Source organism: Cuculus canorus, chromosome 17, assembly GCF_017976375.1.
Source record: "Cuculus canorus isolate bCucCan1 chromosome 17, bCucCan1.pri, whole genome shotgun sequence".
NCBI lineage: Eukaryota > Metazoa > Chordata > Aves > Cuculiformes > Cuculidae > Cuculus > Cuculus canorus.
The window spans coordinates 6,341,101-6,368,414 of NC_071417.1; the positions used below are offsets into that span (position 1 = coordinate 6,341,101).

The 27,314-nt window shown below is 44.6% G+C and overlaps 3 protein-coding genes across 7 annotated transcripts in view; 2 read left to right on the forward strand and 1 right to left on the reverse strand.

Moving 5' to 3' along the window:
* HNF1A (HNF1 homeobox A) overlaps positions 1–8,872 on the forward strand; it is a 19,167-nt gene extending 10,295 nt beyond the window's left edge. Inside the window, exons 4-10 of the mRNA XM_009571304.2 lie at positions 74–312; positions 1,094–1,251; positions 3,014–3,215; positions 4,472–4,663; positions 4,950–5,071; positions 5,369–5,510; positions 6,083–8,872. Of these exons, the coding sequence (XP_009569599.2) occupies positions 74–312; positions 1,094–1,251; positions 3,014–3,215; positions 4,472–4,663; positions 4,950–5,071; positions 5,369–5,510; positions 6,083–6,210 (1,183 nt within the window). The 3' untranslated portion in view covers positions 6,211–8,872. The remainder of the gene's footprint in view (positions 1–73; positions 313–1,093; positions 1,252–3,013; positions 3,216–4,471; positions 4,664–4,949; positions 5,072–5,368; positions 5,511–6,082) is intronic.
* Positions 1–12,719, reverse strand: part of C17H12orf43 (chromosome 17 C12orf43 homolog) — a 25,033-nt gene extending 12,314 nt beyond the window's left edge. For all 3 annotated transcript variants that reach the window (XR_008452700.1, XR_008452699.1, XM_054082099.1), the window contains exons 1-5: positions 11,645–12,719; positions 10,737–10,835; positions 10,000–10,073; positions 9,620–9,710; positions 8,863–9,234 (exon numbers count right to left, since the gene is read on the reverse strand). Coding sequence is in view for 1 of the 3 variants with exons in the window: in XM_054082099.1 (XP_053938074.1) it covers positions 8,886–9,234; positions 9,620–9,710; positions 10,000–10,073; positions 10,737–10,835; positions 11,645–12,153 (1,122 nt within the window). In the remaining 2 variants the exon portion in view is untranslated. The remainder of the gene's footprint in view (positions 1–8,862; positions 9,235–9,619; positions 9,711–9,999; positions 10,074–10,736; positions 10,836–11,644) is intronic.
* On the forward strand, positions 11,874–26,945 carry RNF185 (ring finger protein 185). Of its 3 annotated transcripts, none has more exons than XM_054082105.1 (7): positions 11,874–12,012; positions 17,787–18,011; positions 19,618–19,636; positions 20,049–20,161; positions 20,698–20,752; positions 23,245–23,362; positions 24,867–26,945. In XM_054082105.1, the coding sequence occupies exons 2-7, from the start codon at positions 17,830–17,832 to the stop codon at positions 24,962–24,964; spliced, it is 585 nt and encodes a 194-aa protein (XP_053938080.1). In that variant the 5' UTR covers positions 11,874–12,012; positions 17,787–17,829; the 3' UTR covers positions 24,965–26,945. The 3 variants fall into 3 exon arrangements, with proteins under 3 accessions (XP_053938080.1, XP_053938079.1, XP_053938078.1); XM_054082104.1 differs by lacking the exon at positions 11,874–12,012 and adding an exon at positions 12,746–12,876; XM_054082103.1 differs by lacking the exon at positions 11,874–12,012 and adding an exon at positions 12,805–12,947.
* The last annotated feature ends 369 nt before the right edge of the window (positions 26,946–27,314 follow it).

Below are 27,314 nucleotides of genomic sequence, written 5' to 3' on the forward strand. Positions count from 1 at the left end.
ACAGCCACTTCAGGGCTATGCACTTACTGCAAGGCCAGCTCAGTAAGGTTCTTCTTCTGCTTTCCCCCAACAGAGCAGAGTGCATTCAGAGGGGTGTTTCCCCATCTCAGGCCCAGGGGCTGGGCTCAAACCTGGTGACAGAGGTCAGAGTTTACAACTGGTTTGCCAATCGTAGAAAGGAGGAGGCTTTCCGGCATAAGCTGGCCATGGACACCTTCAGCGGACCGCAGCCTACCTCTGCTCCTCCTCTAACTCCTCACAACTCTTCCTCCCTTCAGCCAACATCTGCTCTCTCACCCAGCAAAGTTCACGGTAAGAAAAAACCAGAGGAAATTTCTGAAAGAGGCACAGGTGAACCTACCCAAACTCACTCACCAAAACTATCTCCCAAGTCCACCCCTTTAGGAGGAGAATCTACAGATGGAAACCGTAGACTTGATAGAAGAGCACCAGGGACAAAGAGACCATGTGTCCAAGTGAGGAGAGTGGCTAGAAAAGCAGAGGTGGCATGAGGTTCAGTAACAAAACTTTCAGACACATCTCCTTACTTACTCTTTGACATCCTGTACTCCCTCGCAGCTGGCAGGCAGTTATCTCCTTTCAACAAGCCATTACTGGCTGCCATCACGAGTCAGTTCTGTATCCTTTCACTTGTGTGCATGCCTCCTACTCTTTCCAATACATGTCAGCACCACCAGGCTCTGTGACTGAGTTTTCAGGCATCAGGAAAGGTCATTCTCCACCCAAGAGCACAGATTTTTCAGTTTCATACGCCAGAGCTGGTAATTGCTCTCACTGTGGGAGGAGATGATCTGGCTGAGACTCTGCTCTCTACACCCGCACCCAGAGGGGTTTCTTGTGAACCCTGCTCGCTCCCTTGTTAGTATTTGTGGAAGCAGCTGCATGAAACTTGCAGACGAAAGGCAAGGCAGGGCACCAAGAATGCCTGTTCTCCTAGCTCCCCTACCACCCACCTTGTCCCTGCCTCGAACATTGAAAGGCAAGCGCCTGCAAAGGAAGCTGAATTTAATAGTTGTAAAAGTTTCTCAGTTTCTCGTTTTTGACACCCAGTTTCCCTCCGATTGTCATGCAGGAGTGAGGTATAACCAGCAGCCAACCAGCGAGGCAGTGTCCTCCAGCAACAACCACCATGGGAACAGCTCCATGGTGACCACCCAAACCATCCTGCATCAGGTTTCTCCCCCTGGACTGGAGCCCAGCCAGAACCTACTGAGCACAGACACTAAGCTCGTAAGTGATGTATACTTAAGTTCTGGTGACTGGAGGGTGTCAGGTCATCTGCCTGTGGTCATAATATGGATTATTCAGTTCTAGGTGAGATGAAGAAGGGGATTAGCAAAACAGTCACATTAAACTTCCAGAGGGCACTTTGGACTGTTCAGAAGGCTGGTTGGCAAAGTCCCATGGGAGACAGTCCTTAAGGGGAAGGGAGCTGGTCTCTTCTCCCAAGTGACAGAGGACAGGACAAGGGGGAATGGCCTCGAGCTACGCCAGGGGAGGCTCAGGCTAGATATCAGAAAAAAATTCTTTCCAACCTGGTGATTCTATGATTCTATTCACAAATAGTTTTTCCTGGAACAGTCTTAAAACCACCTTCCAACAGACATGTTACACAGTCACTGTGCACTGACCACGTAACATGAGCAGTCCTGAGAAACATATGCCTTTCAGACTGTAAGGAGAGCAGGTGTTAAGAGCATGAAAGCCAGAAGTATAGACATTTCTTTACAATCAATCAAAATAGTCTATCTTGACAAAAACACAAAGCTCAAAGTTTGACGTGATTTCCTTCCTCCTAGGAAATCCTGTTCTCTCCTTGTATCCCCAGTGAGATTCTCATCATCTCCAACTCTCATTTGAACTCTACACACCTCAAGATAGTTGATCACACACCAGTGGGATTAACAGAACAGAGATCCGTACTTGTATTTATCTTACCAGCAAAAATCAAGACCAACAGCTTGTATGCAGAGCATACCACTGAGTCATGTTCTGGATATCTGGACTGCAGCAATCTGCCTCCTCAAAGCAAATTTCATTTTTAGATTTGACTATGTCTTTTCCCACACAATTAGCAACAAAGCACTAGAACTACAAGACTGATCATTTTCAGTCTGCATATGTTCCCTTGCTTACAGTGGAGAGGTTGGCAGAAGTCTGCATTAGTGCACGCTGGCCTGAGGCAAATTTAAGTTTGCCATGAGTATCATTTAAATCGCATCAGTCACCCACTTTGTTGGCTTTCTGGTCTCTTGCTGAAGGAAAAAAACAGTCTTTCATGAGGTGCTGAAAATCTTTTACAGCTGTCTTCTAAAATTGATAGCAAGGTGATTTGACCCCAGTGTTTAACCCATTGGTACTTACTCTTCCTAAAGACTCCTTATAGCTTTTTATCTGAAGGTGAAAAAAAAAGAAAAATCATCTAAAGCATTGAATTTTCTATCAGTCAAATTACTAGAATGCTTTTTTGCTGTTCCACATTACTTCAACTAAAAAGGGCCAAAGGCCCTTGCAGACTCAAAATCCCATTAGAGCATAGACACAGGTTATATGGTTCATTTTTAAAGGCTGAGAAAACAGCCAAGTTATTAAACTCCTCAGTGACTCAAGGACAGACTGAAGACACTTGAGCACAGAACAGCTCTGTTCTATCTAACAGGTACGTTTCCTCTAACAGCAAGGAACGGCTAGTAACGCAGCCCGAAGAACATACTGTACAAGAAAAAGGTCTAAGGAAGCTTTTCAGCAACTCTTTTAAAAATCTCAGTCCAAAAACTCAGTCAGCAAGGATTGACTCTTGGCGTTCCAACAGCCAACCTTCATTAGTTAGCTGATGAGCACAGGGAAACTGCAGACAGGCAAACGGGAAGTCTTCCTAGATAGCAAGGGGTCAGAATAGTCAGGAAGAGGGAGAAGGATGTTATCACAGCTTTGGGACCTGCCATACTCAATCTGCTGCAGATGGCATCTTCACAGTCTTCCCTCCACACAGGTCTCTGCTCCTGGAGGAACTCTCCCCCCTGTCAGCACCCTAACTGCCTTGCACAGCCTGGAGCAAAGTCCACACACACTGAGCCAGCAAACTCAGAACCTCATCATGGCATCGCTGCCGGGTGTAATGGCAATCGGAGCTGGTGAGACCTCATCCCTAGCACCAGCATTCACCAACACAGGTGCCTCCACCCTGGTGATAGGTGAGTAGGGTTCTGTAATGACTCTACTTATCAAGATCCAGATAAAGAGCTGCCTGTACCTGTTAGAGCTGTGCGCCTCATTTTCAGCAACAGAAGTGCTAAGTTGGCATTGATAGGAACCTGGGGAAATTGTCACAAGCACTGAGGATCTTCAGCAGCACTACTGACAAGGACCAATGGAATTAAGTGACAGATGTTCCTTATCATGTTCTAATTAAATTACACTCACGTCTTAAGAGCAAGGGACTTTTGCAATCTATTGCCAAGCCAATGTTTTGGTTTGCTGCTCTGCATCTCACAAATAGAAACAGAACTAACAAAACTGAAGCACGTTCACAGTGCTTGCAAGACAAAACATCCTGCTCTGCTTCCAGCAAAGAGTAGCACATGCCTTTGGAACCCACAACAATCACTGGGCTTATTAACAATTTTCACTTTGATAGCTTTTCTGGACTTGCATGAGATTTCCTTTTATTCCAAGACCAGTCTACTGCCAAAGTGATCTCATTAGATAGAGGAAAATATAATATATACTGTCCTCTTGAACCTTTTCCCTGGAAGACAGAGGCCTTTTTTTTCTCCACGGTGACAGCTGTGATCTAATTTCCATTTCCTCATTTATACCAAGGATTATAATATGGGTTCTAATTCTGTGCAAACAAAAGTGCTCTCAGTGCTGGAAAGTCTTGCTGATTTGCAGGAACAGGATTTGGACAGCAGTGGGAAATGGAGAGTAACGTGTGTAGCTTTTTGCCTCTTTCTCACTGGTCCAAATTCTGTAATTTAGCAGCCCAAGCAAAATGAGCTTAAACTCTGTTCCACGTGGCTGAACAAGCCACCTCAGTTCTCCTCACTGCCAGTGGCTTCATAGAAAAAGAATAAAATGAACTGGACACAGAGATGACCATCTAAGTTTACTTATGAGCAAGGCCTGCCCAGTGGAACTATCAGATTATCCCTAAACTGGAAAGTGATCTATACAGGCACATCAGGATGAACTGCAGGAACAAACAATAGAAGTCAGGGGTATTTGGGTGGTACCTGTCCACACTGCACAGTTTGCACACTCCAACTTCATTTTCACAGGCATGAAACACATTCATAATCATAGATAACAAGGGGAACACCTGAAAAGCAGGATCCCAAATCACCCTGTGACGACAGGCATGCCATGATGGCCATCTCAAACACCCCTACTGCAGGAGCCACACTCCTCCCACAGCATGATGTGACTGTCATCAGTGCTTGTTTTTCAGGCCTGGCCTCAACTCAGCCACAGAGTGTTCCTGTAATAAACAGCATGGGGAGCAGCCTTACTACCCTGCAGCCTGTCCAGTTCTCCCAGCAGCTGCACCCATCCTATCAGCAGCCCCTTATGCAGCAGGTACAGAGCCACATCAACCAGAGCCCCTTCATGGCTACCATGGCCCAGATACAGAACCCACACGGTAAGAATGGGAACTCGTTTGCTCAAACCAAAACCAAAATACCACAAAGACTCTAATCTGGAGCACCTGCTGGGTCCTTGGGCTTGCAGCACTCCATTTTCCTCTTCTTCTATTGTTGGTCTAATTATGCAATTATTTTTCTCCTGTATTCATGTCCCTATCCCTCCACTCCCACTGTGTTCCAGAGAGAGACAGCAGGGCCACATGCATGAGAAGAACAAATCAGCCAAACTGGTTTCATGCAAAGTTACAGCATCCACATCATCTTGTTTTCTCTCATGCACAGCTCTCTACGGCCCCAAGTCTGAAGTGGCCCAATACACACCAACAGGCCTCTTGCCACAAACCATGGTGATAACAGACACAGCCAATCTCAGCACCCTGACTAACCTGACACCAACTAAACAGGTAACAGACTCTAGCACATGCCTTTGTTCCCCAACCTTAGGGCTGCACCAGCCTTCAGGTAGCTCCTTGCTTGCCAAAGCGTTTTTGGGTGTGCGGTCTATGCCATCCCAGCAGGATGATCTTTCTTATCTCCTTGCCTTGCTGGTACCAGCTGCCATACTGGAGGCATTACAGCAAGCTCTTCATTGCATCATCAAGGAAGATTTAATCTCCTTGGAAACTGCACCTGCTCGCTCTTCTCTTGCGTCTGGTAGAAGGGATGGAGAATCCAGGCCCTGTTAACTTTCTTTTCTTTAGGCATTCACATCTGACTCGGAGACCCACACAGAGTCTGGGATGCATACGCCAGTGTCGCAGGTGCCAACGATACATTTACAGAATCAAGACACAACCATCCAGCATCTTCAGCCAGGCCCTCGCCTCACCTCAAGCCCTGCTGGTAAGAGCAGCAGCCACTGTTATATCTTAAACCACATGTTGCTTAGTTTCTCTTGTTAACACTGTAAAATCCATTTAGAAAATGACAACCAGGGCTCACAATTCTCTAAGAGGGCTCTATCAGTGTCTTTGGGGGCTTGAAAATCTGATACAAGGAAAAGATTCAGATCGCAGTCTGTATAAGGCCAGACTGGGGAAATGGGACGCTTCTTCAGAATATAAAGAGGAAAATAACCTTAAAAATTTTGACAAAATCAGTGTCCGTGCATACCCAGCCCTGAGGGTATGCATGAGTTTTCAGGGCTGAAAAGTCCAAGTTTCTCTCATGAAGATACTCCAGCTAGACCTTCCCAGTTCTAAGAGAAGAACTAGGATATTAACAATCAACTAGAATCCTCAAAACCAAACTCTCTGAAAGTTGTTGCCCTCAATGTTTGCATGATAGCTTTAGACTTAAGCTAGCTATACAGCAGCAAACAAAATAGAGAAAAGGAGTTATAACCCTATGTGTGCACAATGAAATGGAGACTGCGATGAGAATTTGTACTTAACATCTGCCTGTGCCTTTGACAGTGTCCTCCAGCAGCCTGGTGCTGTACCAAAGCTCTGACTCCACCAACAGCCACAGCCAGCTGCTGCCATCCACTCACAACGTCATTGAGACCTTCATCTCCACACAGATGGCATCCTCCACTCAATAATCCCAACAACTTGCTCCAGGGTGACTGCCACGACCAGCCTATCGGGTGTGATTCCAACTGTTTGCCATCACTGTCACTGCTGCCTTCCATGGGAAGGAAAGGCTGCTGTGCTCAGCTGACCTCCAGCCCCTACAGTTTCATGCAAATCCTCTACTCAGCTGCCTCCCTGAGAGAAGATGTCTCAGGCTCAAAACAGAAGCCATGAAAAAATGGTGCTGACACTGCTAAAATTCACTGCCCCTGGAAAAACAAGCCAACCCAAACTCCATGAGCCAGCCTAGAATGACCAGACATCCTTTTGTGGCTGCCCAAGACCAAATCCCATTGAGACAGGGATCTGAATGCAATATGGCAAAACCACTAGGGCATGGGCAGGACTTTGTTCTGCTCAGCCTTCATCAAGCTGGGCCTGTACTAACCTGCCACCATCAGACTAAGCCATGCAGCAAAGAGCAAAGCTGAGCTGCCAAAGAAGGGACTTCATCTCTAAAACACTCACCTCCTCTGCTGTAAATAAGCACCAATAAGAACTATGAGAAATAACAGTATCTTGGAGGCAAGAGTGGTTCCTGACTGCAGTGCAAATCACGAAGAAATAGATTCAGGAATGGCTTGGCACAAACTTGTCAGTATGCAATCACTGACTACAAGCTACAAATCCTTTAATTAAATTTAAGACCACCAAACATTCTCGGTTAAAAATGACCTGCTCTAAAATCATGCTATCCTTGTGGAAATGGCTTGGTTATTTTTGATATAGCTCTGCTTTGTTTTAAATGCAGAAATTAAAGTTTAACAGCAGCATGGAGATCCTGGTTCCCTGCACTAACCATGTGGTTTCTCATCTTGAGTCTTGATGAATGACCCACGGGATGGCATTCGCCACAGGCCCCCAACACTGCACAGCACACGAGAGGTTCTCATGCACCTCAAAGAGCAGCGATTCCTTCAGCTCTTCTCTATAATGTCAGCTTGGATTCATTTTAGAGAGCACAGTTCATTCTTAGCCTCCCTGTAGGCTGGATTCTGTAGTTCTTGATATGCAAATAATTACCCTGGGGCCTAAGAGTCTTACTTGCACTAAGTGCAAGTTTTTAGCCCTAAGTATCTGCTTATATAATTCCTCTTCTAATTATTCCTATTTACTCTCAACCTTCACATCACTGATATGTCACTAGCCAGACACACAAAAAGCCCTAATTAACATGTTTTTTGTTATTGTGATTGAAACAGAGCTTTGAAACAGAGCTGTTCTTTCACCTGTGAAGTGGATTAATATCCTTGAGACTAGACAGTGCTTGAGGCTCTTAAAAGGTTAAGATATAAGAGAGAATTAAAATAGCCCAACATCAAACTCTTCCGTTACCATGTCTGGAAATTCCAAAACTGCAGATGTCCTTACAGTTTGTATTGATGCAATCTTTCTCTAGAAACTATCGACCACCAGAGACTGATTTCAGTAACTGGATTCTCCACAGAATTTTATCCTAGAATTGTTTCTCTATCTCCCATGTGCATCATTCACAAATACATTTAACTTCAGTTAGCACAATCATCACAAAACAAGCCAAAAGATGATTTTTAGCCCACTCTGCCTTTGAAACCCTGGGTGTCAGCTGCAGTATTCTTAAGTCTTAACTGGCTGTAAGACAACTAATTGCTGCTGGCACATTCAGCCAGATTACAAGCCAATTTTTCCTTGTTTTTTCCATTTTTGGATGCCAACTCTATTTTCTTGATTAAAAAACAGCAAGGGTCTCACAGCAGGAAAGAAAACATCTTGTTTTTTCCAAAGTTCAAAAAGCAATGCTTTATTATTTTGGTTTCTCTAATCTGGCTTTCTGGTCTCCTGAACAGGGACAGTAAGTTAGAGCCACTGAACCCCAACAGCCTTTAAACCAGAAGTGTAACGGTCCAATAACAGGTAATTTCTTGAAATACTGGAACTGAAGTATAAACAGAGCCAGTCTGAAAACTACCAAAACTCACTATAGTTCAGAGAGACAAAAGTCATAATTGACTAAAATAAGGACTAGAACAACAAATGCCATACAAAAAACTACACATGAAAAGAAATTTCAATGGGCATGACTTGAACGGAACTACCTATTCATAACAACCTGGAAACAAGCTCATTGCACACTCTGTGTATATGCACGGGCCCTGGAGAAGTGCAGATTACAGAGGGATTAGTAATGTGGCAGGTTTCAACAACAGATTGTTATGATGATCAGAGGAAAAAAAAATAAGGGGGCCCTGATATCTGACAGGCTGCTTTTGATAGTCTCCAACAGGCCAGAGTTATTATTAGCAGGCATTAGGAGAAGGCAAAGTAAAAAAAGAGCTGATCACCTGTTGCCATGTAAACCAAATTAATTTCCTCACAGACTTTCTCCAGGACATAAGATGTGATGGAACAGAGCAGGAGGGACACAGCTACAGCTCTATCCCCCTGTCAGGCAATTCAGTGCACAGTGTTTAATCCTATAATGCTAGGTCTGCATAAGGGGCAACAGAGATAACTGCTGTGCTAGAACAACGTTCCCTTCCCCATGGGGCGCCAACAACATAGGAAGTCACTTAATTGGACTCTCAGGCCACTGAGCTTTTTGGTTTTTTTTTTTTCCAGCATCCTTCATCCATCATAATCACCTGCCATTTGCCGAGCAAAGTCTTCATTTTCTTTTTTCCTTCTTCTTCTTCTTCTTCACAACCACTGGCAACACCAGGTTCTCTGTGTGATTGCTGACCTGACTCTCATGCTGTCCATTTGCAGACACCAATCCTGGCAAATCTTTGCCGATCTGGTCACACTCTGCTGGGTCTATTATTTTCTCTTGAATACTGCTCTCCCCCCTAATTTTCTTTTTCTTGTTTTTTTTCTGGCTGTGCTCTACATAACCCTGGCTATGATCCCTGCTGGAATCCTGGGACAGTGCAGGAAAAGCACTTTGCTTCAGAATGTCTGTGGCGGAAACAGCGGCCTCCTGGTACCTTTGCCACTCTTGGTCACTGTCCATGTCACTGAAAAGATAACAAAAAGGAAGGAAATTATGCTAAACTTTTGTCTTGAAATCATCCAAAGCACAAACAGCAGAGTAATCTAATAAATGAGCACCTGATAAACACCTAGTGGCTCCAAGACACTGATACCTATGCTTAGCATTTAACCAGTTTTAAGGCTGAGTTGTTCTTTACACACATGAAGAAAGAAATCTCACAAAAATTTCTATTTCTGCAGCACTAAAAAAAAAAACCCCAAACCAACCAAACAAACAAATCTGCTCTAGTCAAATGTAGAAGTCATACACTCTTCTCAAGCTTTTCAGCTGCCTATTCCCTTGGGAGAGACCCATCTGCCTCTGAAATGTGGGATGCAATAGGAGAAAAGCAGCTGACAGCGCCTCACCTGGAGCTAGATGGCCATCTCCTCCTTGCTGCAGGGCAAAGCTCCGAATCCCCACAGTCTCCCGGGACAGAGGAAGAGAAGAGGCGAAAACCTAGATAGAATATGTAAAACGAAATTCTAGCCACAATACAAGAAAGAAGTGAAAGCAATGAACAGCAATCTCCCTGTGAAGCCTTGCTGGTGGCTTACAGCGTGAGAGGCATGAGGCACAGACTTCGAGGTCGAAGTGACAGCCTGCGCTAACCAAACAGAAATTCTCTACTGTGAATGCCCATTAGCCAGTTGGGTGCACAACCGGCACTGGGCAGGATCCATCCCAATTGTCATCATTTAACTAACAATATCACAAAAGAACCACAACAGCTGTGACAAGAACTCACCATCATCTCCAGAGCCAGACCGTGGCACAGACGTTTGAGCAGGTGGTGATGACTCCTTCAAGACAGTGATGAAACTAAACAGAAACCCCCAGTGAGATTTTCAACAGGTTTGTGCAAACTGAGCTAAAGCTGGGTATTTTGAGGAAACAACTACAAGGAGATGTTACATAGCTTCTTACTTTTTTCTTAGCGAAGCCATCTCACCTCCCTGTTTTCAGAGCAGACGATGTCTCCTCTCCTTAGCAATGCATGCCACAAGGTTGACTTAAAAGCAGCGTTTCAAAACTCAGTTCTAAACACCACGAATTCTAGTTCTCTGGGCCATATTCACACTAACTAAAGCCAGAGACAGCCCAGTCAGAGGTTTACTGCTGGCACAACCCTGAATCAGGTATTGGATTAGGTTGCAAGAATAAATGAAAGATTCTCACACTAGCCTTTAAATGACAAAACTTCTAAGGCACCCAAATTCTACTTTTTCCACTCCACTTTCACAAAAGGCAAATGGAGACAGGCAGTGCTGCACAGAGAGCACCAGAGGGGCAATAAAGTGTGCCAGCTTAGTTCCTGGTATATTTTAAATCAACATGAAATACAGAAACTATGGAGGCAAGAAGAAAAACAACTTCTCCTCCATATCAGAGTGGCACTCAGATCTTTCGTTTCCTGCTTTCAGCGTGCAAAAACATAGACACACTCTACTCAGAGAACAAATTTTTAGCACTGCATGCCAATACCCATCTAGCATCGCTCCCAGTTTCTTTGCAACGTGTGCTCTGAACTCTGGTGAAGTCTGTAGTTCATTTCCATCCTCATCATGATTGTTCACCTCACGCCTGTGTAAAAGAAGCATAACGATCATCTCTTTCAAAGTCAATAACATCTAGCACTTTCGCCCAAATAAGAGATAAAGGTGTATAACCTCACATCCCTCAGTAATCAATTCTCACTCGATAGGGAAGACTGCTAAGAAAGATGCAAAATAGCGACAACTGTTCAGTTCCCAAGAGAGAGAGAAACACTATTGTCACCTCCATCACAGTCCGCAGGCAGATGACTTTTGTCATTAACATAACCTACAAAAGCAAATCAGTGACATCAGGACATCCCTTCTCCCGCAAGTAGTTCTTGCAGATACTGCCATAACGTGTGCAAAACCTGTCCCAGGAGAGAGGGCTTCATCAAGTTGCCTGTCTGACAGCCTTCAAAACTGAGCCTGCAGAAACGGCCCAGACTCGGGACAGCATCACACCCATTGTAGGGCTCCTAATTCAGGTGTTGCTTTCCAGCAGACAAGTGCTTAGCTTTGCAACCACAACAGTTTTTTAAGAAAAAGGATTTTTGTTATATGTAACCGAATCAATTCTTTCATGGGACACTTGCAGAGTCAGGAACTTTCCCAACACTTGGCACTAACGCCGTCACATCTCCAGCTCCCACATTCCCCTGCTGCCAGGAGCGGGAGAAACATGCTTCAAAAGGACTATTTGCTTTTTCAGCCGTAAACGTCATTTCAGGGCAGGGTCAGCCCAGCTCCTAAGGCAGCAGGCGGGAAGCACTGCGGGCGGCAGCTGGGGGAACCGCAAATACACCCTATATTAAATTTTCTCCAGAGAAACCAAGCGCGAAAGGCGAGGTAAAATACCTTCGGCTCGGCCGGCCAGGCGGCAGCCGATCCTTCCCCGGGAGCCCTGCCCAAGGAAGAAGCACGGGCGGGTGATGGCCGGGAGCTGCAGCCCCGCCGCCCGCCCCGGGACCCTCACCACTGCGCGGTCCGGCCCGCGCGGCGCAGTCCCAGGCCGCCTCCCGGAACCGCGCCGCCGCCGCCGCGCCGCCGTCCGAGTCTGAGTCTGAGCCCGAGCCCGAGCCCGAATCGAAACCCGACTCAGCCTTGCGCGCCGCCATCTTAATGCCGCCACAGCCCCGGGAAACGTGTGCACTGTATCCCTCCGCGGCAGTGTCCACGGGTACCGTGTTCCTCCGCCTCTCCGTGACGGGAGCCGATGCCTCACGGTAAAAATGCGGGGGGTGGCGATGTGCTGTGGGCCAAGGCTTCCCAGAAACCAAGACAGCCTGGAAACGAGCATACAAACGAAGGGAGCCAGGCCACAAGTGAGCCAGTAGGCCACGTAAAGTGTAGCAGGCAAAACACATCCGGCCCCTCCATCAGCGGAAGAAAGGCGCGACTCCTCTGCCGTTAGTGACTGCTTTGTCCCTAAGTCTGCAGTGACAAGTTCTAAGGGTAACAAACATCTTCAGGAATGCATTAAATCTTGAACGGGCACCCGAGGGCTGCTTGGGGGCCGCCCGGCTCGGCGGGTCCCGAGGCCGCGGCCGCGCTCCGGTATCGCCTTCGCTGGCGGCGGCCCCGCGTGCCTCAAAGCGCGTTCGATTCGAGATCAGGGAAAGTCCCGCGTGCTGCGGACCGGCTCTACGGAAAACGGCAGCTCCCAGAAATACGATCCGACAAAAGCGGACGAGCTCAGCCGCGAAACAGAAAGAGCCGCGCGGCCTCCCGGCTCCGCTTCCGCTCGACTCCCCCAGGGGTCCGGCTTGTTTCCCGCTTGGGTTTGGTTAGGGTCCAGCCCGGGTCCCGTTTCGAGTCTGGCTCAGGTCCCGCCTCGCGTTTGACGCGAGTCCGGTTCGGATCTCGGCTCGAGTAACGGCTCATTTCCCACTCGGGTCTCGGTTCGGACCCGTCGGGCCCCGCCCCCTTCAGTCGGGCCCCGCCCCTCCCATCGGGCCACGCCCCCTCCCGTCGGGCCGCTCGGTCTCTTCCGCCGCGCGCCGCTTCCGGGCTGTCAGGTGACGGTGGGGAGCGGCGGGGGACGGCGCGCTGAGCCGCGGGGGAACCCGCCCAGCCTAACCGGGCCGAGGGTGAGCGTAGTCGAATCGCCGGGCCGAGTGCGGGGGAACCCAGGCCGAGCCGCGGCTGGGAGAGCGCTCAGGTAGTGCCGCCGGTCTCAGCGCGGGGCTCGCTGCCGCCGGGCTTCTCCTGCTGGGCTCGCGTGTTCGTGCTTATTTTCTCTCTCATGAGACGGCCGTTGCGGCTCGAGTCGTTTGTTCGCCCGCTGCCAGCCCGCCCGAGCGCCGGTCGCTGAGTCAGTAGCGCTCGGGCAGCATAGTCCAACTGGTTCTTTCGGAGTCCTCTTTCCTTACTTTGTTTCCCTTTGGACTCGATGAGCTGAGAGGCTAAAATCTTGGTCCAAAAATTGATGCAGCGTTTCGTTGGAGTCTATATTATACCAAGAGAATTGCTTTCATCATTTGGGTTTTTTTTGTCCTGTGTAACAAACTCTCGCATTTGTGAGGGCCCCGAGCCACCCCCCGGCCCTGCCCGGACCCAGGCACGAAAACTGTAACACAGACCAGCCCTGCGAGTCCGGTAGTGGAGGGAGGACCCACGCAGACCCGTGTGTTGCCACCGCTTCGTGGTGGTGCTGCCACTCAGGCACGCAGAGCGGTATGGGTTACCGGAACGGAAAGGGTGAACCCGCAAAATGCTTCCGAGATCTTAAAATGTCATCTGTTTGGGGAACAGAATAGAGTAAAAAGGCAGTGACAGACAAATGCGTGTGTAATGATTAACAGCAGGACTTCAGTCGTCTGCATACTAAGAGGATCTAGAAATGACTGTCAAGAAGTACGTGTACTCTCTTCCAGGTGCTGTCAACGATTATCAGTTGAGGTCACCTCGTTTTACTTGAAGCTCGGGCAATTGTAACAGCTTAACAATCAGAGTTTTGTTACACTTATGAGTGAGTGTATTTGTATAAACTCTGAATGTTACTTTTACATTTAGATAGAATTTCTGATGTTAATATTCTTTTTATAAGATTTGTCATATATGCCTGAAAATGACTTTGTCGCGTTGATAAGAAAAATGACCTGACAGGTTTTCCTTTATATTTAAATAGCAAGAAGTTCAGAAACTAAATCAGAACTTGCTCCAGAAACAAACTAGATCTGGATTGTCTCTATTTCAGTTGTTCTAGGTAAAATAAGATTCGTTGGGAAGAAACAATCAAAAGTGTCTGTCCGCTGGGATTTTATATGCAACAGTGCTCTTATTTTTACTTCTTTGTTATGTATTAGGTATCACAGAGAGGAATAGACTTTGGATTTTATTAAAAAAACTGATCAGAGTCCTATATCCTCACCAGAAACTTCATGGAAGAAGATTAAGTACTTTAGATATCCAAATGTTGTAGTGCTGCATACAGGTGTTCTACAACTGTTTCATACAGGTGGCATTAGCTTCTAATCCATATTCCCTCTCCGTCTTTCTCAGGTTGAGTTATTGTTCATTTGCTCTGTTTCCGATGCATTTTTTTTTGTATGCTTTAACTTATGATGGAATCTCTTCCACTCTGTCTTGAAGTGTTTCTGTTGTGGTTTTAGGGTCAGGTCAATATATTTTGCCAAATGCAGTCATTTTTCATCTGCTGAGTTCAGAAACACAGTAGCCACTGAGCTCTCATTTTCCTGTTGTGCAGTTCCTCCCACTAGATTTTTTCAATTCTTTCTTACTGCCTGTTAGTGACATTTGTACAGAGGATTTATACGCCACGCACAGACCTTACCAATTTCCTGCCCTCACTTTTGTCACAAACCTCTTGTGCTCTTAGTTTTAAGGAGATTTTCAGGTCCCAGTATGCTACCTGCTTCTCCGGGCTCCAGGTTCACTAACTCTTTCAGTTTTCATGTTTGTTTTTTACGTAACTTGGTGGGATTTATATCTTCACTTCCATGTCTTCTTCACACTTCACCAGCCTTTTTTATTTAGGAAGACTACTTGAAAATGGGCTGTTTGCTTTTGATATTCATCTGTGGCCACTCTTGATCCTTGGTTGTAGTGAATGTTGGTGATCCAGTCATTTTTACAACACCCTATTGGCTGTCATAGGGATCATGATTTAAAGGAAATAAACAGCTGATACAGATGCTTTTCAAGTCACAAATATACTATTTTTCTGTAAATATCTAGAGAGTAAAAAAGGAAGAAAGAAAAAGAAAAGCTTTGCTTGCTCAAAGTTAGCTCACAGCTGGTTTGTATCCTTTCACTTGTTATGTTTGTTGCTCATCATGCCTTTATGGTTGATTTGCAGACCTGATCTAAAGGACAGGGGTTTAGCAAACCATCTCTAAGTTCTGTTTACTTAACTCCAGGAGTCACATTATAGCCCAGTGTACTCATGGTGTTCCTTCTGAACTCTGAATTAGAATGACAGTGGGGTTGGTTTGGCCTGTTGCGTTGGTTGGGTTTTTTGTGGTTTGCTTATTTGTTGGGTTTTTTTCCCCCAAAAAAAAGAGTTTTGTCTCAGAGTTTAAGTAGTTCCAGTGACATTTCAACAATGTTGAGCCTGTTCTACACTCGGAACGAGTTGAATTTGCAGTTGCACTTCTACTTTAGGATTCCTAGACTATGCTTGCAAGCGGCACAGCGTGTAGTTGTTGGATATAAGTTTGGTCATTGCATGCTGTTCCATGCTTGTTTCTTAGTGTGCGTGCAGTGTGATTTGCAGATGAACAAACTCCAAAAGTGCTTCTTACAGACCTAGTTATGTTCAGTAGTGTTCTACGTAGAAGAGTCAATGTTTGAGAAGGCATTTCAGAGTAAGACTGAGTATTTCTATTGTTGTGTTTTGATATGTTTTTGCTATTTTCAGTTGGTTGTATTGTAATAGGTCATCAGGCCCAGTCAGCCTATGGAGAAATGGTTAGGAGAGGATCCCAGTACAGACTAAGGAATGACTTTCCAGGAAAGCACATTTGGTGTCTGTTGCGCTATTTCAGTTTGATCTTTCTACCATCTCAGCCACCTTTATTCCATTACGTTACTGACAGTTTTGTGGATTTCTCTATTATCCTTCTTTCTAACTTAATGATTTAATTATTTTTCATAGTTACTGAAAACTAAGGGTTTTTTTAAGTAGGTGTTTGGGAAGATACAGGTTTTATGTTTTTGATGAGTCTCCAGATTTCTGGTGTTACATATACTGAATTTAATTTGGAAAGAAGGACTTTTTTCCCCACATTATTTTGGGGGACACAGACGTTCATTTATTTGCCTTTTCTACATGTTTTCCTTGTGTTATATGCGAAGATATAAGAACCAGACATTTCTTGTGCCCATTCCATAAAATGATACTTGCTTTTTACAGTGTGCTGAACTCCTTAGTTTTAAGGAGGTTTTCTTGATGTCGATATTAATTCCCAGCAAATATATAGAGGTCCAAGTTGGTAAGTTTTCAAGCATTAGACTACTAAGTAAGAAGATTCTGATAGAGTCTGTGAAAAATCCGATCATCTTTAGCGTGTAGTTTGTGGGCTGGCAGTGTTTCCGTCTGCCTTAAACTAACATGGATTTTAATTTTGTACAATGAGCTGCATTGCTGCTGAGTGTAAATGAAGCCATGGTGTGAAATGCTAGGAGTCAGCAGTGCTGAAAGCAGCCTACGTTGGAGTACAGCATCTGTGAGTACGGAGCTGCCCTTCTGGGACGTTGTTGAAAATGATGTAACTAAGTGAAAAAGCTCTGCGAAAATATATTTCGCTTGCTGTAATCGACTCTCTTCATTGCAATACCTTTGTGAGGCTTGAGTATGACGCTTGTTTGACTGCGTGATGGGATTATATTCTATGAAGAAAAGCTGTTGACAGTAACAGCCAGAGATACTGAGAGTTTATTTTGCTGCTAGCACTGCTACAGAGAGGGGACACTGAGGAAAGCCTTTAATGCTTTGGGGGTAAGTTTGCAAAGAAATTAGCTTCTGAAAACTTCAGGTTGCCCTTTAAAAATCTTTAACTGTTTGTACGCTTGCCAGAAGTTCAGATAATCGCCTCCATCTTTCTTGCAACTTTATCTCATACCCCTGCATCAGTGACGTGATGTCATAGTTTCATGAAAAGCACAGTGGAATATTTGCAACATTTTTGTTTTGGTACATTAATTTCTGTAACTGTTGAAACTCTCTTAGCTCTTGAATTAAAGGTCCTGTAGTGTTTGTTTCTGGAAATGTAAATGGCTTATGCTGAGTTTCAGAGTTTTAGGTGCTGTGGAAATTACATATCAAAGAATTAGATAGTAGAGGGTGTTGCTTCTGAAATAAAATAAATGGTGTTCATGATAAATATGATGTTAATGAGAAGTGAAAACTTATAAGTAAAATTAGAACACGTTAAAGTAGAATATTTAGTACTTCTCTATTAATACTAGATTAGAAATGTTTAATAGCTTGCAAGTACTTGAAATGTTTGATAGTCGTATCGACGCGTTGCTGTGATAGCAGCAATGTACTGCTGATAAAACAAATCTGGTACTAAGCTACCTTTGCTTGCCATTATTATAATTAATAATCCATACTAATGAATGTTGAACTTAAAACTATGAATTGCTTCATGATTAAATCCTATTTCAGCCTGAACACATGGTTATAACTTGCACTGAGTTTTTGGAGGAGCGTGTGACAAGGCGAGCTCATTCTTCTCACAGCAAATGGCATTTATAAGAAAATATGATGGGTTTGTTTCAGCCGTGGATCTCAGTCGCGTGTTGGTAGCTTTAAAATACAGGTCACACATCAGCCAGGTCATACTACAAGACTCTAAAGTAGCTTAGTTTCTAAAAAAAGATCCCTCTTGGCTATGTTAGACTAAAACCATCAACAGTAGGATTCAAGTGCCTAGGTAAATCGCCACCAGTTTAGAACAGGGCAAGAATGCAGTGTTAGGATGCCAAGAAGTTCTTTGTTGTGGTTTTTTTTTTTTCCCTTTCTCACTGCTAGGATTCCAACAGGAAAATTTTTCTGACCTGGGTAGCTCTTGAGGATGGCAAGCAAAGGACCCACAACATCTACATCAGCGAAGAGCTCCAGTACGGGAGGGACCAGTGGCAGCAGTAGCAGTAATGGTGCTGGGGAAAATGCTAATCAGGACAACACTTTTGAATGTAACATCTGTTTAGACACTGCCAAGGACGCAGTTATCAGCTTGTGTGGACATCTCTTCTGGTGAGTACTCGATCCCCACAGGTAAACCAGAACACCGTGGGTATCTCTGATCTCATAAAAGCCTAGGACTGCCATAATTCTACACATCAAATACAATGTCTTCTACAAAATGAGTAAGGACCATGGGTTTGGTTCAGGTGCAGTTTGGTTTTGCTCCATATATTTCTCTTTTCTAATTTCCCAGGGAGTGGATTTCTGGCACCTTAAACTTCTTATACTTCTGGATAATTTGGTAAAAGCACACCGACAGGCAGCCCCACACAGACAGTTCAGTGCTCATTGATACTGCTTGGTTATGTGTGTTATTTTATTTTTTGCTCTCTGGTCTAGCATAGATACCTTGTTCAGACTTAATTCCTTTCTAATGTGCATACCTAAAACTGCACATGAAACTGGGTTCTGGGGGCGAGGTTGTAGTTTTCATACTTCCTGCAAGCTTACTCTTTTTTTTCCTTTAAAACCATAAAAAATAACTACATAACAAGCTTTTACATGTGGACTATTTCTGTCTCTTTGTGGTACTGCAGTGTGATGCTAACTGCTTAGTCCTTTGATCTGACTTGGGAGTGTATCACACAATTATAATAAGCAAGCAGCTTTTCTTATTTGGATACCTTGGTCTAGAGTATACCCTTTCTTGAAGCTATTAAGTAGTGATATGGCCAAACGTGGGGTTTTTGAATTTATTTTACACAATAGGCTAAATTATGCTGTTCAATAGAAAGAGGCCTAAAGAGCATTTCTCTTCTGTGTAATTATACCTAACATGGGAAGATCCAGGGTTTTATTCTAGGAGGAGGTAGAAGATGACTTGCTGATGGCATATTAAGATAAAATTAGATTAAATTATGCACAAAAGGGTTTGGAGGAATGGAACCTTAAAAATTAGCATGTATCGTGTCTGAACAGTGTAGTCAAGGTCATTTTGAATGCAGATCGCTACTTAGCAGTTTTATCTCATAGTTTGCTTGTTTCTCTTTGACCTTTTTTAAGTTGCTATATTAATTTGATCCTTAGAGTAGTTCTGTATAATGGGAATTTTTCTGCCCTGGTCAGCTGGGTCTGATCTCAATAGGTAACCCTACACTGAGCATCAGGTTGGACAAGAGGACACCTGAGGTGCTGTCCAGCCTGGATTATTTCATGAGTCTGTGGATGTGGTCAGTGTTTTAGCTAAATGTCACCTGTGTGACTTCTATTAGGATCCTGAAGTCTCACTACTGACATCTTTCTCATTTGCATCTTAGTTCAGGGATATCTTTTCATCATATCAGAAGAGAAGATCTGTAGGGTAAACATGAAGATTAATTAAGCCTCTGTATGGGCCGTTGGTATGGATAAGAACCCAGGAATCAAAGGTGATATACAGAGAATCACATTAGCAACTTAGATTGCATAACCTGACAAGACCAGTGGAGATGGGTCTTGGGCTATGCTTTCAAAAACTATTTTAATGGGAGGTTATGGAACTGGCCGAGCTGGATTCCAGGATTATATGCTATCTGTGTTACACTTCATATGTTTGCTGGATCAAGCTGTCAGTAACTAACACTATTTTCTTCTCTTTTTCTGCTCTGTGAACAAATTGTCCTGGGAATGCTCACAGCTGGCCTTGTTTACACCAGGTAAGACAGGTTTCATTTTACTTTGTCTTTCATCAGCTCCTGTTACACAATAAAGCCCTTGGTTCTCTGGAGTTATCTCCCCCTCTTCTCAGCTGCACTTCTTTCTCTCCAGGGCAATTGCAACCTGCTAATGCAATTTCATGCACAACACCTTGCAGTCTGCTCTTTCAGAAAAAAGAAAACTCAGATTCTGTTCCACTATTCCTGGGTTTGGGAGGGGAATTAGTGTAGCCAGTTCACGGAGGTTTCGTTTGCAGGCTCAAGCCCTGGGTGTTCTTCTCTTTCGTCTGTGGTGTTGTATGTTGTGGTACCATTATATAATAGAAAAGGTAGATGGGTACCTACTTTGGCCCTTGCATGTTGTTGTTTTCATGATCTGTTACTAGTTTTCTTATAATCTCCTTTATTTTAGTGGCTAGAGACCAGGCCAAACAGACAAGTGTGTCCTGTATGCAAAGCAGGAATCAGTCGAGATAAAGTCATCCCTCTGTATGGAAGAGGTAGCACTGGGCAACAGGATCCCAGGTAAGAAACCTAAATACAACTGTTTTTATGTGGAAACTGAAGATGAAACTTTAGTTTAAGGTCTTAAGATGAAACTATCAATGTGCTGGGTTCACAATTTGAAATACTTTGTCAGAAGACAGATGGAACTGACGTTTCTGCCAAATATTTCTGGCTTTTTCAGGGCCTGCATTTGCTCACTTTATTTCTTGTTCAACTGGCAATTTATTTTTATTTTAATTGGGTGTTAATTATCAGTTACAAGCGGCAGGTTGCAACGAATGTGGTCTGACTGGAGAAGCATAGATAAAACATTCATGTCCTCAGTTTTCCTTTGCAATGGGACTTTCTTATTCAGAAGTGCAGTGTCTTAATTCAGCAATGTGATGCTGAAGGTTCATAAGCTGGGTGGTCTGCTCACTCACACACTGACTCCAGCTTTGCTGCAGTGTGGCCCTGTGAGAGTTGCTCTGTTTGTTATGTCGTACTAGCCAGGCTATTGCAGATACTGTTGTCATGTATCCTTGCACCTGAGCTCATTTCACAACTTCCTGCAGGGAGAAAACTCCACCACGACCCCAAGGACAGAGACCTGAACCAGAGAACAGAGGGGTAAGTGAAAAAGCAAGCTTGAGCGATAAGTTATTTTTATTGATGGTGGTGTTCATCCATCCTGGAGGAAATAGTGTGTGCGTGAGGTCTTGTGTGATCCTATAGCTTACATTTCTTGTTCATCTCCAGTAGGGTTGTTCATGAATAATTGGTAGCTGAGGTGTGGCAGAGAACTCCGTGCCCGTAGTACTCTTCAGCATCCCAAGGAATGGGCTAACTTGATTGTGCCTCATGAAAACAGCCCTGTGTGGCATCACTGGCTATGATCTTTATACTTGATTGTTCTCCATCTATAAATACAAGGAACGCTTTGAAAATTCTTCGTGGAAATAAGTTTCTGTCAAACTCCACCTGTCATGATTATATCTGATCCATGTGTGAACTTACTTTTTTTGGCATTGACACCTGCTTCTAGCATTTCTGTGGGATGTTACTATACCATTGCATTACAAGCAAAAGAATGATTATCTGTTGGATATTTGTTAATTTGAAGAGGGATCTATGGTTTTGTTGGGGAGATAACATAGAGTGAATGTAAACAGCAGCTGGCACAGGTTGAATGGCTGTGGGAGCAGCCATTCGGAGAAACACAGTGTTCTTGCAGGATGACAGTGAGCATGACCTGATGAAATGATTGCATATTTCCATGTAACTCAGCTTAGGGTCCTTGGAGAGCATTTGCATGCCTCATGCTTCTAGCAAACAACTCTGCTGGTGTGATTAAGGAACGTTTTTGTATTTAATATATTGGGAGCTCTGTTGTTCGTTCTCACTGGGGAGTTGCCTTCTTATTAAATCAGCTGCTATACCTAGTTTGAACCTTTCAGTTGGTGCTGCTGTAAGGCAGTGGAATCTGGTATGAGGACGCAGTGGTAATGCCCTCCCATTTCCTGCCAGTGCAGGACCTGTCACACAGAGTGCTTTACTGTCCTCACCAGCTAATGGCGAAGTGCTTGAGAATAGTCATAGTCAAAAGACTGAAAATTGGGGATCAACCCAGAAATGTCTGTCTTTTTATTCTATGAGTGAAATCATCTTTGTCCTGCTGTTTGGATGTGACAGACCAGAGGGCTTTTCCATATTTGGTGTCACTGTTTTTATTCTGAGATGAGGGCAGTTTGCTGCATTACAGGATGTGGTGGCTGTGAGGTTTCCACAATCTTTAAACATGGTGCAACTACTTAGATTCATATACGGTTAGTTCTCAAGTAGGACATCACTTTTATATGGTAGGATTCATCTTGATTCAGAAGACTTTTGACTTGATGCTGTATTTTAGTCCCATATGGATCCCATAGGGGTCAGTGTTGTTACATTGTAACTCTTCTTTTTTTTCTTCCGTTCTTTATGTCTTGCATTGCTGCCCCAGATGACTGTATCTGACAGCTTAATTAGAGTCCCGCTGGTAATTTTTTTTTTGTGCTGTTCTTCTCTATAACGCTTTGTGCCTCTGTTGTGATTTAGCCCCAGCTGGCAGGTAAGCATTACTGCCACTTGCCCACTCCCCACCTTCCTCCAGGATGGGGAGGAGAATCAGGAAGTAAAGCAAAGCTTGCAGGTAAAGATAAGGGAAGTTAAGACAAAGGATGGGGAGGAGAATCAGGAAGTAAAGCAAAGCTTGCAGGTAAAGATAAGGGAAGTTAAAGACAAAGGAAGAGAGAATAACAATAATAAAGAATATACAAAACAAGTGATGCGCAATTCAATGTAATTTCTCACCACCCAGTGACTGATTACACAGTCCGTCCCAAGCAGTAGACCCTGGCCTCTGGCAACGTTTCTATGTATACACTAAGCATGAGCATATACTGGCTGTACTCCTCCCAGCTTCTTGTGCACCTGTACCCTTGCAAAACGTGGGAAACAGAAAAGGCCTTCATCTCTTAGCAACAGCTAAAAACATCAGCATATTATCAACATTCTTCTCATACTAAATCTAACCAGCAGCTGCTAGGAAGAAAATTAGCTTTATACCAGCCAAACCTAGGACAGCATCGTGCTGGCTATTTGTCACTTCACTGAATGTTTAAATGATGCATGTGTCATGAAAGTCAATGCAGATTATTTTTTTACAATGCCTTTCTTATAGTTATTTGGCTAATAGTTATTACCACAGGTTTATTAATACATTGTTGAGACATTCTAAATAGAATTGGTAATGTTGCTTTTGATATATTGTCAAATACGTACTATTATAAGTTGAGAAACGTTACAGAAATGCTTTGGTTAATTTGTGGCCTTCAAGCAGGAACTGCGATTCCTGGGTTTTATTTTGTCAAATTTTGGGTTGTTTTGGCATGTTTGATACTGTGTGAAACAGAACTGAGGGCGTATTTAGCTCTAGTGTGGCAGACTGAAAGGTACTGGCAGGGTGCTCCTTCTGCCACAGGAGAGTGAGCAAGAGGGGATGGCTGCACTTTTACCAAATATTCTGTAAAAGGCTTTAAATGATTGGTACTTTTTTTAATCTTCTGTTGTTTTGTTCTCTGCAGGGATTCCAGGGCTTTGGGTTTGGTGATGGTGGCTTCCAAATGTCATTTGGAATTGGAGCGTTTCCCTTTGGTATATTTGCAACAGCATTCAACATAAACGATGGGCGACCTCCTCCAGGTACCATGCATCCTGTCTGCTTCAAGAGTCCTGTCACAATCAGATGTTTTACAAACTCCCTTGTAAATTCTAAACAATCAGCCTGCTAAATGGCAAAACTTTCTGAATGGTGCCATTCAGTGTTGTAAATAGAAACACAAAATGAGGGAAAATACACGGTGGAGAACATAGTCAATGGATTACACGTTTTGTATGAGTGCTTGTAGAAGAAGGAAGTTTGTCACTTCCATATGATTTGCTGAAGGCCCTCCTGAGACCAAAGTGGAAGGGAAGAGGGACAGTGGTACTGAGGGCTTCTCTCCTTTAATGTCCCCTCTGGAACTCCAGTGGGCGCCCTCTGAAGAATGAGACAAGTTGGACTGGAGTTTCTAAAAATAATAAAGTAAGTAAGAGTGTATGAAGGAGACCTGCATTCTGAAAACAGCAGGAAAGGGCCACTTCCTGGGAAGGAAGAAATTTGAATTGTTGCTCTCTACCACAAAATAACGAGATCAAAGATGGTTCCTTTTTCAGAAATTTATCTCAGAGATGGTCATCTGCATTCCACAAGAATTGGCTTTCTGGTGAAATAATTTCACTGTTTTTAATTAAGAAAAAAAATGTTGGATTACTTCAAGCGTAGTGGCCTTGCTCACTAAAAATTGGGTAATTCCCGAAAACCACTTCTGTGTCTGCACCATAGGCAAACTTGAGTCCACCTGTTTTGAACAAGAAAACCTACTGCCCAGGATTTTCTGGACTTGCTTTGTGAAAGGTTGTGCCTGGCAAATCTTTACATTGTCGTATGATGTAGAAATTCTGAGAAGCTTGTCATGTCACGCCTCTGTGGCCAAGACCATGTTCTCTCTGTCCTTGGGTCAAATTAACTTGCCTGTTAACTGTGCTTCACTGTACCCTGAAAATGTGCATGGAGGTGTGACTAAGGAGTCTGTAAACACGTGCTGTTGTAACAGCCGTCATGTAACCAACTCCTTTATCTGCATTTCATCCGTGCATTCCATAAAGCACTGCCATAAAGCACTTCCATAAAGTCTGCTTTTCATTAGTTCTCTTGGTCAAGGCTATACACGCAGCTTTGACCGTTTTACCATTTCCTGATTCAGAGACGTTTCAGCTTAATGGGGAGGAGCACTCAGATAGAACGAGGTGAAGTTCCTTAGGATGGGAACTGGGAACTTCACTTAGCCTCAGTGGTGGCTGAGCTCAGCACTGGCCCCAGAAGTGCTCTGAGCAGACCTGCCTGTACTGTAGCACTTGGAGCAGCCGGCTGCTATTAGTCACGAGCAGCTTTACCAAAGTCCTGCTTCAGGAAGCTGATGCTTGTCTTCCTCCTGATCTTCCAGTGTGGATGGCAAGGCTGAGGGTAGGAAATAGCAACGGTTTCTCAGCAGGTGGATTCTTTGCATCTCTCTCAACTTCTGAATGTACTGTGATAAGAATATACATGATTCTGGAGAAGAGGAAGGAGCTGAACTGTCTTTTTTTTTTATTTCCTGTTTTCCAGCTGTTCCAGGGACTCCTCAGTATGTGGATGAGCAGTTCCTATCCCGTCTCTTCCTGTTTGTGGCTCTGGTGATAATGTTCTGGCTGTTGATTGCATAAGTCTTTTTCCGTTATTCTGTATATTCCTGGCCAACAAGGTCACTGAAACAGTTACGAACTGCATCCCCATCCCATTTAAACCTCTTGGTGTCTGGTTCCGTAGCTAACTGTGGGCTTCAGGAATTGGTGGTACCACAGCACAATGAGGAATCTCGCATTTTTGCACCAGAGTTGGAAATTAAACGTGGGTTAAAAAGCGTATTTCAGCTCACCTATCTTGTGCAACGAGTTCGTGCCACAAACCACGGGCCTAGCTTTGAGCTCCGCTCCTGAAAGGAGTGCTGCTTTGAAATCACGTGCCAATCAGTGACAGCAGGTTGATGTGAAAGACGCCCCGAAGTAGAGTGGGCAGGTAAGGAAACTTCTGCAGTGTGCTCAGTCTCTGGTGCTTGGCTACCATGATGGATCTGCCAGAGCCGCGGATGTTAAAGTCTTCACATCCACGTCCAACCTTCTTCAGGAAATCATCTGCAGCACTGCTGAGGTTCTTTAAGCACAGCACGTGATGCAAATGGAACCAGGTTTGAAGAGTGGTTTCTTTTCTTGCCATTATTCCCTGACGTGGTAGAAACTCCCTCCTGAAACAGTACTAATGGCTGTTAGAAGAAGGGATACAAATTTATGCTGCAATTTTTTAAAGCCTGAATTTGCTGTAGCCAGGCATGAAGATTCTCTTGTTGTGGAGCCTGCTCCAGTTGCTGAACGGTAGGACACTGGTCTGCCCCACCCAGCCCAGTTCCTCACTGACAAAACAGTGTTGTCTTCCTTGGTTCTGTGCAGCAGCCTATGGCTGCACTTGTCCATAATCCCCTCACAACCTTGTCACTATAGCTACATCTATTCTTCACACGGCTTTGAGACTTTCTACATAAAGTCATGTACTCCAAATAAAATCCTGTTGTGGATCTGACATCAGCTTGTTTGGGGAGAGAGGAACGAAAGGCATCTTTACATGAGTTTTGAGGTTAAACTTTTTATACTGTAAAACTATACAGCAGGAAAAATGAGATCCTGCCTTTGCTAGCGCACAGCACGCAGGGAGCATTTGGAGGAGCTTCTCTCTGCAGGTGTGTGCGGCTGCTTCTGCCACCGCAGAATGGCTGTAGGGCAACAGGCTCTGCAGTATCTACCAAAGATAGTTTGAAGTGCTGGAATAGACCACAACCATTCATGTGCTGAGGGGAAAATGTTTCAGAAGGTGAGCACTCAGTAGCCATTTTGGGATCCTGCTGGGTGTACAGCTTTAAAGACTACTGCTGATGTATTGGTGTAGGTTCCTTCAGAACAACAGATATGAGAGATTCCCTAGTGAGATGGAGAGTTTTCACATTTCTCTCACCAGGCAATTCCATTTTTTCCTCTTAATGTTTTTAGATTACTTTGATTCAGATCGTTGGTAGTCGTAAGGTTTTCCTGCAAGATGACCATCGTGACTTCCCTGGCGATGGGTAGACAACTGACAAAACAAATCAACTCATAGAAAACTTTCTTTCAATAGCTATTTTTTTTTTTCTAGGGTATGGATGAGGTTCCTGGGCAGGACACTTTAATTAATTGTTGTAGAAGCTTATTTATGTAATTATAAGCTGTTCACTTTTAGAATCAAGACAGAGGTGACTGAAGTTTAACTTGGACCTAACTCCAAAGTTCCATCTGGCGGGTAGAATGTTGCAAAGCTGCAGCCTTTGGCCACCTCTGGGCAGATTTATACCTGACCCGATGACATTCTGGCGGAGTAGATTACTCAGTTGTCGGTAGCTGGAACAGCGCACACCGCCAGCTTCTGTTCCGTGGCATTTCTGAGGAGTTTCTCTCCTGCACCCGGCTCCGCCGAACGGAGCCCGGGACCTTGGCCAGGAGGAAGGTTTGTCGCGTTCCCGGGAGATGGCTTGGAGCGCTGCGGAGGAGGGAAGAGTTCGTTGGAGAAGAATGACGGGTTTCCTTCTCTCCGGATCGAGAAGCTCGATGTGGAGCGCAGGGGTCGTGGAGGGAGGGGGGGCGGGTCCCTTGCAGCCTTTTTTCACAAGGACAGAGCAGTGACTGTAACGGGCTCAAAAGGTATTGAAACTGATTGAACTAATACGTATGTTTTAAAATACAGAATTTTAATGGCTCGGCGGTTTTTTTCTGTCTGTTGGTGAAGGACGCGATGGATTTGTCCGAGGTGGCTGCGGAAGCGCCGGGAGCCCCCGTTCTCCGCCTCCTTGAGACTCAGTCTGGCGGCGGCGCCGCTGTTCCCTGCTGGGAGAGTGATTCGGGATTAGGGAGCGGCTTCGCCGTGCCGCGCGGGGTGGGGATGGATTGCCGCGCGGGGCGGGGATTGGCGCGCGGCCCCTGGGGGGGCGGGGCC

Coding starts and splice junctions, on each gene's coding strand:
- RNF185 (XM_054082105.1), top strand. CDS start 17,830: ATGGCAAGCAAAGGACCCACAACATCTACATCAGCGAAGAGCTCCAGT. Junction 20,162..20,697: donor ACTGGGCAACAGGATCCCAG/GTAAGAAACCTA, acceptor AACTTCCTGCAG/GGAGAAAACTCCACCACGAC. Junction 20,753..23,244: donor CTGAACCAGAGAACAGAGGG/GTAAGTGAAAAA, acceptor TGTTCTCTGCAG/GGATTCCAGGGCTTTGGGTT.